This window comes from Erinaceus europaeus, chromosome 13, assembly GCF_950295315.1.
Source record: "Erinaceus europaeus chromosome 13, mEriEur2.1, whole genome shotgun sequence".
Taxonomy (NCBI): Eukaryota; Metazoa; Chordata; class Mammalia; order Eulipotyphla; family Erinaceidae; genus Erinaceus; species Erinaceus europaeus.
The window spans coordinates 98,335,750-98,345,759 of record NC_080174.1 but is presented as its reverse complement, the minus strand read 5'-3'; the positions used below and the strand labels follow the sequence as shown (position 1 = coordinate 98,345,759).

General features: G+C 40.0%; 1 protein-coding gene across 1 annotated transcript; it reads left to right on the top strand.

Annotated features, from left to right (window-relative positions):
• Positions 1 to 2,142: 2,142 nt before the first annotated feature.
• Positions 2,143 to 8,408, top strand: LOC103125294 (zinc finger protein 14-like). Its single transcript, XM_060205042.1, has 4 exons — positions 2,143 to 2,381; positions 5,166 to 5,292; positions 5,452 to 5,515; positions 6,770 to 8,408. Exons 1-4 carry the CDS (start codon positions 2,367 to 2,369, stop codon positions 7,515 to 7,517), a joined length of 954 nt encoding a protein of 317 aa, XP_060061025.1. The 5' UTR covers positions 2,143 to 2,366; the 3' UTR covers positions 7,518 to 8,408.
• The last annotated feature ends 1,602 nt before the right edge of the window (positions 8,409 to 10,010 follow it).

Below are 10,010 nucleotides of genomic sequence, written 5' to 3'. Positions count from 1 at the left end.
GGCTGAGTGTTCCGTTATGTATGTATAACACAACTTTCTCAGCTATTCATCTGAAAAAGTTGTTGGGCAACTGGTTTGTTTCCAGGTTTTGGCTATTATGAATTGTGCTGCTATGAATGTAGATGTACACATAGCTTTTTGGATGGGTGTGCTTGACAAGGTGTCAAGCCCTAAGAGAGGAATTACTGGCAGTGATGTGGAGAAATTTTTCATGTCTGTTGGCCATATGGATCTCTTCTGTAGTGAATATTCTTTTCAGATTCTCTACCCATTTTTAGATGGATCATTTTTTTTGTTGTTAAGTCTGGTGAGCTCTTGATATATTTTTGTTACTAGCTTCTTGTCTGATATATTACATATAAAGTTCTTCTAGTCTTTGAGGGGGTCTCTTTATTTGGGTGATGGTTTCTTTTGTTGTACGGAAGCTCTTCAATTTGATGTAGTCCCATTGACTTCTTTTTGTTTTAGTCTTTTTTTGCAATTGGATTTGTATCATCAAAGATGTGCTTGAGGTTTAGGTGAGAAAGTGTTCCACTAATGGTTTCCTTTAAGTGTTTGATAGTTTCTGGTCTAACATCCAGGTCCCTGATCTGTTTGGAGTTGAATTTTGTTTCTGGTGAGATAAAGTGGTTCAGTTTTACCTGCAGGGGAGTCGCTTCACAGGCGGTGAAGCAGGTCTGCAGGTGTCTATCTTTCTCTCCCTCTCTCTGTCTTCCCCCTCCTCTCTCCATTTCTCTCTGTCCTATCCAACAACAACAACAACAATAACTACAACAATAAAACAACAAGGGCAACAAAAGGGAATAAATAAATAATAAATTTAAACAACAACAACAACAAAAAACTACTTTAAAAAAAGTGGTTCAGTTTTATTCTTCTACATGTTTCAACCCAGTTTTCTCAGCACCATTTATTGAAGAGAGCCTTCTTTCTCCATGTAATACTTTGAGTCCCCTTATCAAAAATTAGGTGTCCATAGGTTAGCGGGTTTGTTTCTGGGCTTTCAGTTCTTTTCCACTGGTCTGTGTACCTATTTTTATTCCTGTACCAGTCTGTTTTCATTATGATGGACTTATAGTATAGTGTGAGATCTGGGGGTGTGATGTCACCATTTCTGTTTCCTTTCATCAAGATTGTTTCGGCAATTTTAGGTGTTTCTGTTTCCAGATAAATAATTGAGCTCTAGTCTGTGTCAAAAAAAAAAGAAAAGAAAAAAAAAAACACCTTTGCTTGGGAAAAGAACCCCCTCTTCTGGATGGCTCACATTGAGCTTGGTATCTTGATAAAGAAATTATCGTTAGTGATCTCTTGCCTGTAGCTTGTTCTCTTACTCCTCTGGTGTAGGGGTTGGTCTTGCGGTGCAGTGGGAAAGAGTCAAACTCACAGTTCGTGGGCCAACCCCCTGTTTCCTTTGTCCTTTTCAGCCTCGGTTTGCCAGCCTAAGGGTGGGTTATAGGACTCTTCCTTGGTTCCTTAGAGCTCTCCTACATTCTTCCTCTGCCACTGGCCTGGAAATCTTACCCTCACCTGAAATTCCCAGGTTTAAAGCAGCCTCCTTGCAGAGCTCATGCCAGGTGTGTCTTCAAGCTGCCATCTTGGCTCCACTCACCCCACCCCCTTCCCCATGTCACTGCTTTAATACAGATCTCTGAGCAGTAGTTAGGTGAGGTTTGAATTAAATAAGAAAACTAATAGACGTTTTACTAGATTTTTTTTTTCCCTCCAGGGTTATTGCTGGGCTCGGTGCCTGCACCATGAATCCACCGCTCCTGGAGGGCATTTTTCCCCCTTTTGTTGCCCTTGTTGTTGTAGCCTCGTTGTGGCTATTATTATTGCCATTGTTGACACTATTCATTGTTGCATAGGACAGAGAGAAATGGAGAGAGGAGGGGAAGACAAAGAGGGGGAGAGAAAGACAGACACCTGCAGACCTGTTTCACCACCTGTGAAGCAATTCCCTGCAGGTGGGGAGTTGAGGGCTCAAACCGGGATCCATAGGCTGGTCTCTGAGCTTCGCACCACATGCACTTAACCTGCTAAGCTACCTCCCAACTCCCGTTGTACTAGATTTTTGTGAATGTTTTTGTTGAAGAAAAATTAAGAGGTTGAAAGAGATGTCAGTAGAATTTGTGGGCTTTGCCATGGTCCTAATAGGCAGGATCACTTGCTAAATGTTTCCATAACCTCTTCTGTTTCCATTGCACAGCTAGGGTATTGTACCTTGTATTCACTACAGTATCTTCCATCTAGGGGCCATACTGTCCAGTGAAGAGGCTGTGCTGCTAGATTTAAACAGAGTCTCAAGCTATTGCTGTGATTGATCTTCCATTATCTGGCCTGAAAGACATTCAGGGAATGAAGAAGAGATGGCAGATTCTTGGGTAAGTGACTTGCCCCACATCAGATTCTGTTTCTTTTTCCTCTTGAACAAGTTGTATTTTAATTGATACGTTTAAGTTACTGTTTCTGTTTTGCCCATTATATTTGTTTATGTATCTCTTGTCGCTTTCTCTCTCCTTTTGTCAGGGCACTGCTCATCCCTGGATTATGGACGGTCAGGGAATAGAACCTAGAACCTGCAATCCTCATGCAGAAACTTTGTTATCTCCCCACCCTCCTTTTTTTTCCCACTTACTCTTTTTTTATTATTTAATTTTTATTGATAACACGGAAACACTGACAAGACCGTAGGATAATATAAGGTACAATTACATACCACCAGTTGCGACCACCAGAATGCCATATCCCATCCCCTCCCCTGATGGTTATGCAGGGGTACATAATATGCATAATGGTTATGTGAGACATTTGAATCCACTGCTCCAGAAAGCCATTTCTTCTTTCCTTTTTATTTGATAGGAGACACCTACAAGTTTGTTTCACTGCTCATGAAGTGTCCTCCACTCAGGAGGGAAGCAGGCCAAAAACCTAGGTCCTGTTTCATGGAGATATGTACACTTAACCAGGTGCACCACTGCCCTGCACCTGATAATACTTATTTTATTTGTATAACATTCTTGCATTTTTAACTTTTTTTTTTTAGACACTGACTCTATACAGAGAAGCCTAGTGTGGTATGATCACTCTAAGTAGTATAATTTCCATGCTTCCATAATGATGTTAATTTTATAAAGAGCTATGTGTGGCTAGAGAAATTTCAAACCTTATCATAATCATCGTTATATGTTAATTTTAAAAAATATTTATTCCCTTTTTGCTGGGGCTCACGCGGGGTGACTCAGCCAAGAAGGTTTGCTAAATGTTCTCCCTCCCTAGCTCGAGGGCTCAACGTTTTGGACAGACACCAGGGAGAATTCGAACACTCTCATTTATTGGAAAGTGGGCTTGAGTTTAAATAGAGATTCAAACAAAGAACATTGTTCAAATACGTCAGAAATTACAGGTTTCTTAAAGGTCAGCTTGCCCCTATGGTAGGGGGCTGGTATAACAAGAATTGATGTGATACATAAAGGGTCAAGACAATTATTCTCCATGATGCAAACAGGTTAATTATCTAAAGGCATTTGAGAGAAGCATAGGGGTTAAACCAGCAGGGTGAGATAGAGAGAAGATAAAGAAAGCTTGATGTAAATCATCATATCAAAGGCCATAAGGAAATAGTGTTTTGGGGGCTTCACTGTCTGATGTCAAGGAGGTGTTTGATGGAGTAAGTTCTCCTTAGTGATCAAAAGTGAGGTGGTTATGTGAACTCTGGGTGACTATGTGAACTTTGAATGAACCTTAAAGCAGGCAGCCATGTGGCCTGCTGCTAGCGGGGAGAAACTGTGAGATCTCTGTGGGCTTGAGACTCTAATAAGGGGAAACTGAGTCTGGGAGACATTTTCCCCTTTGTTCATCTCTGTGAGAGAGGCTAACAAGGGGGTGTCTTTCCCAGACCTCCATTCAAGGATGGGGGGAGTTTTCCCTAAGCTCTACCAAGCCTTCACATAGTCCCACACCTTTTGTCACTCTTGTTGTTTTATTGTTCTAGCTATTATTAATGTTGTTGGCTAGAACAGAGAGAAATGGAGAGAGGCAGGGAAGATAGAGGTGGACAGAAAGTAGACACCTGCAGATCTGCTTCACCCCCTGTGAAGTGACTCCCCTGCAGGTGGGGAGCCGGGGTCTTGAGCCAGGATCCTTAAGCCAGTCCTTGCTTTGTACCACCTGTGCTTAACCTGCTGCACTACCCCTGACTCCTTATGTGATGTTTGTTTATCCCATCTTTCTTTTTTTTATCACTGTGGCTTTACACCCAGTGGCCATTTTCTTTCTTATTTATATTATTGAGTATTATGTAGGTAAAGAAAATTTAATAAGGAAAGTGAGGTAGAAAGTGAAGTAGAGATATTTCTATCTCTGTGTGTGTCATATGAAGTTGTCTTTAATATTTAATAAATAAAATTAATGTTTATTTTCTTTTAATGAAAAGAACTGAAGATAGTAAGAAGACACACCAGACTTTGAGTTCTAAGTTCCCAGAGACTATAGGTTCAATTCTAGTTAACTTCTTCACTCTCCCTATCAAATTCTCTGTACCTATATAAACTCTCCCTTTAAGTAAGAAAATGTCAGAAACTGCTCCAACACTTATGAAGAGATCCCTCATCACCACCTCTGTGCATGTGAGAACAAGGATATTGAACCTAGGCCTAGGTCCTTTTTTTTTTTTTTTTCCAAGATTTTATTTATTTATGAGAAAGATAGGAGGAGAGAGAAAGAACCAGACATCACTCTGACACATGTGCTGCTGGGGACCAAACTCAGGACCTCATGCTTGAGAGTTCAAAGCTTTATCACTGTGCCACCTCCCAGACAAGAATCTAAGTCCTTTTACATGGCAACGTGAGCACCCTATCAGTTGTCCTCCAACATAGCCCTAAGGTTTTATAATTTGCTAATTACAAATCTGCAGAGGGGGGATGGTGAGAATAGGTATATCTCTCTTGTCATATGAGATGCCAGGGATTGTACTCAGGACCTTGTCAAAGAATTTCCAGTATTCTAATCAATGTACCCACTTCTAGACAATGATTAAAGAGGTATTTGATGCTCAAGTCACCGAAGACATGTTTGCAGATGAGACAGTCATTCACAGGCTTCATAAAATAGAGACTGAATGGATAATTGCATTTTCTCACATGAACACATTGCACATATTTTAGGGCTCAGTGACCTATGAAGATGTAACTGTGATATTCACTCAAGAGGAGTGGGCACTTTTGAATCCTTCAGAGAAGAAACTCTACAGAGATGTGATGTGTGAAAACTTCACAAACTTTCTTTCAATAGGTAATTATAATTGCCTTAGTTTTTCCAATCAAAAGACAAATCACTTTTCAGCAATGTAGAAATGGAGACACTGTTAAGTGAGCAAGATTTGATCGTGAGTCATGATGGATCAAAAAGCCAATCTATTTGTATAATTTCTAATACTTTTGTATTTTTTAGTTTTAGAAAAGATACAAGAACATACCACCAAAGAGCAGCATAACTTGCATGAGAGTAAACAAAGGTGAGAGATACATTTACAATGAAGCATGATGTACCACCTAAAAATTTTGTGTCTGTAATTTACTGATATCTGGTGCCTGCCTGGTTTCCCTGTATAAGTAGACTCATGAGTTCTTAATTATTCAGCTCTGACTGAATAATTGCAATTTATGAAGAAAATTAAATTTATCATCACTACAACAAATAGATTAATTTTTTAAATAAGCTCATCAAAAATACTTCATGAATAGGTTATAGAATAGTTGGACAAGTGACTCAAATAAGATGTATGTGATCTATATGACTAAAGCTTTCATTTGGGTCACTGGCAACAAAAGTACCATAATGATGTTCTACATTATCTTTTATCCACTTCATAGGAAAATCTTTCTCACATGTAAGAAGTAAACTAAAATTTTAAAAAGGGGGCAAAGTTACTTAGTATTTATAAAATAGTACACTTGGAAACAATAAGAATATTTTCAATATGAATATCTATATATTTTTTTTAGATACTTAGAGGTAGTCCTTGTAGAAAAGATATTTTCAGTAAAAAATTTCAACACAAACCTAAAACTTGCTATTAACAAATAGTAGTTCAATTAATACATACAAAATACCTGTAAAGATATGATTAGTTTTGGCATAATATATTTATATGAAAGTATTTAGATTTCACCAAATTTGTTAAGAATATTTATTTGCTTTCCCTTTTGTTGCCCTTGTTGATTTCACTAATTTTTTTTTATTTATTTAAGAAAGGAGACATTAACAAAACAGTAGGATAGGAGGGGTACAACTCCACACAATTCCCACCACCGATCTCTATATCCCATTCCCTCCCCTGGATTTCACCAATTTTTATCTTATTTATTTATTTATTTATTGGATAGAGACAGCCAGAAATCAAGAGGAAGGTAGAGATAGAGAGGGAGAAAGACAGACTCCAGCCTTCCTACTTCACCACTTGCAAAGCTTTCTTCCTGCAGGTGGGTACCAGGGTCTCAAACCCGAGTCCTTGAGCATTGTAGCATGTGCCCTCAGCCTGTTGTGCCACTGCCCAGCCCTTTTTACTTTTTTAACTTTACTTTTAACTTGACATCATTTTATAATTTTGAATATTTGTGATATTTTTCAATATATGTTTAGTCCAATCTATTGTTAATGTTTGATTTTGTGGCTTATTAAGTAAAATAATGTCCTGCATTTTGATAATAGAATCAATTACAATTTTGTTCATTAAAATGTCATTAATTAATTATTCATTATTTGACAGTAATACAAGAGTGAAAATCTCTGAGGGCAAAGAAATTCAGTATGGTAGAAGATATCAAGAATGTGAAGTATACAACAAATTATTCACTTATTCTAATCATCTTCAACAACATGAAAGACTTCACAGTGTAGAGAAAACGTATGCATGTAAAGTATGTAGTAAAACATTCAGAGAATCCCGTAATCTTCGAATACATGAAAGAATTCACAGTGGAGAGAAACCCTTTGAATGTAAACTATGTAGTAAAATATTCCCTTATTCCAGTAGTCTTCAGAGACATGAAAGAATTCACAGTGGAGAAAAACCCTATGAATGTAAACAGTGTGGTAAAACATTCGGGCAATTCGGTAATCTTCGGACACATGAAAGACTTCACAGTGGAGAGAAGCCATATTCATGTAAACTATGTAGTAAAGCATTCAGTTATTCCAGTCAACTTCAGAGACATGAAAGAACTCACAGTGGAGAGAAACCCTATGAATGTAAACTATGTAGTAAAACCTTCAGTTCCTCCAGTTATCTTCGGACACATGAAAGAATTCACAGTGGAGAGAAACCCTATGACTGTAAACTATGTAGTAAAACATTCAGTTATTCCAGTAGTCTCCGGATACATGAAAGAACTCACAGTGGAGAGAAACCCTATAAATGTAAAATATGCAGTAAAACATTCAGTTATTCCAGTCAACTCCGGAGACATGAAAGAACTCACAGTGGAGAGAAATTAGATGAATGTAAACAGTGTTGAAAACACTGTTATTCTGGTCCTCTTTGTAGACATGAAAGCATTCACAATGAAGCAAAACCCTGTGAAAGTAATCTTTCAGATATTCCACTAATTTTCAAACACATGAAAATATTTGCAATGGAAATCAAACTTTTGAGCATAAGTTGTGTACTAAGCAATAGAGATATGCAAGCTAAGACATGGTGCAGAGGCTAGCTGTTCAAGACAGAAGGGAGAGATAAGGAGTAAGAAAGACCCCTACCACACTGCATCACCACTCGCAGAGCTTTTCCCCCACAGGTGCGGACTAGGGTTTAAAACCTGGGTCCTCACTACATTGTAACTTGTGCTTAAGCAGGTGTGCCACCACCGATGCCCTGTTAGAATCTCTTCATATATTAAAGCCACTGGGTTCCAGATGCTATCATGATGCCAACCTGACTTCCCTGGACAGATGACCCCAATGTGTCCTGGAGCCCTGCTTTCCCAGAACTCTGCCCCACTAGGGAAAGAGAGACAGGCTGGAAGTATGGGTCCACCTGTCAGTGCCCATGTTCAGCGGGGAAGCAGTTACAGAAGCCAGACCTTCCACCTTCTGCATCCCATAATGACCCTGGGTCCATAACCCCAGAGGGATGAAGAATAGGAGAGCTATCAAGGGAGGGGATGGGATACAGAGTTCTGGGGGTGGGCATTGTGTGGAATTGTATCCCTCTTATCCTATGGTCTTGTCAGTATTTCTACTTTATAAATAAAAAAATGAGTTTCCTCATTCTACTGAAGTTTCCTGGAACACACACAGAACTCTAATCCCTGCTACTCAAACCACATCGCTCAACTGACTGCAATTTTCCCTGCCCACTTTCACATAATCCCTGACTTGAGTCTGGGAGACCCACCATGCCTGGCTGCCTAGCTCTTCCTGGCTTCCTGAATGGCTTCTTGACCGTTTCCTGATATGAGAGCCATTAACAGATGCCTTGTTAATTCCTGTGGTAATGACATCTCTGTACTCAGGGTCTAGTTTATTAGTTTTTACTTGTTAATAGAGATGAACCACCTCCTATCTCCAGCATATGAGATGCTTAGGATGGAACTTGGGACCCCCTTCTGAGAGTCCAACACTGGACTCTCAGTCCAACACCCATCCTAAATCTACTTAAGTAAGCACGTTATGTGGTCAAAGCAGTGCCCACATGTGCTCATTCTGGGTATTTTCTGTGGCAGTGTGACAGCTCAGCCTCTTGCATGGGTGACCTCCAGGGCCAGGATTGCCTGTCTGCCTGCCTCTGGGAAACTCCACACTGCCTGAGAATGAAGCTGTGAGTCTGAATTGGCCCCACTCTCATCCCTCCTCTGGTCTGAGTGGATCAAGTCAAGTCATCCAGGGAAAAGTCTGATCCAGATAAACCCATTGGCCCTCCTTAATCCACTCAGATGTCCTGCTCTCCTATCAGCAGTCAGAATTCAAAGAGTGTGGAGGTGGTTGGAGACAGGTATAAAGACTCAGACTTCTGTCTCCAGAGACAGAATCTCCTAGCTCTGGGAAGTCTGCCTGCTGCTCCAGCCCCTCTGGTTGAGAGGAGCCAGCAAACCTCATCTAGCAGGTAAGTTATCTAGCTCTCCTTGATGACTGGGGCCCCACCCCCACACCAGACATCCCCTGTGTGTGGGCAGCTGGGGGTGGGAATTGAACCTGGGAACCCTGGTATTTATGGCATGTAAACCATGAGGATTCAAAGGATTGAAGTCTGGGAGATTCACCAGTGAACACGTTTACTTTTTTTTTTTTTTTTAATTCATGAGAATGATAGGAGAGAACCTAACATCTCTCTGGTATGTATGAATCTTAAGAATGCAACAAAAATTTTTCAAAAAATAATCTTCAGTAACTATAAATTGCCATGAAAATAAATGAAAGACATAAGGCAAACAAAATGTTGGTTACTGGTGGGTTAGTAATAATTATCAAAACTAAATGACCAATTTAAAAGTGGAATATACATGCTATGCAATCTCCATAAAAAATCCTAAGAACATGATTAAAGTAAAAAAAATGATGCTGATGGGCCAGATGGTGCACATCTGGTTAAGCGCTCTTCTTACAGTGTGCAAGGACCCAAGTTCAAGTCCCCAGTACCCACCTGTAAGGGAAGAGCTTCACAAATGGTGAAACAGGGCTGCAAGTGTCTGTCTCCGTCTATCTCATACTCCTCTCTCCATTTCTCTTTATACAGTGATAAATAAAAATATTTAAAAAATGAATGATGAAACAGGTGAAGTCTTTATAAAAAGTGATAGGGGGTCGGGTGGTGGCACAGTGGGTTAAGCACAGGTGGCACAAAGCACAAGGACCAGCGGAAGGATCCCGATTTGAGCCCCAGCTCCCCACCTGCAGGGGAGTCACTTCACAGGGGTGAAGCAGGTCTGCAGGTGTCTCTATCCCTGTTTCTGTCTTCCCCTCCTCTCTCCATTTCTCTCTGTCCTATCCAACAACGAACAACATCAACAATG

Coding starts and splice junctions, on each gene's coding strand:
- LOC103125294 (XM_060205042.1), top strand. Junction 5,293..5,451: donor CACAAACTTTCTTTCAATAG/GTAATTATAATT, acceptor TGTATTTTTTAG/TTTTAGAAAAGATACAAGAA. Junction 5,516..6,769: donor TTGCATGAGAGTAAACAAAG/GTGAGAGATACA, acceptor ATTATTTGACAG/TAATACAAGAGTGAAAATCT.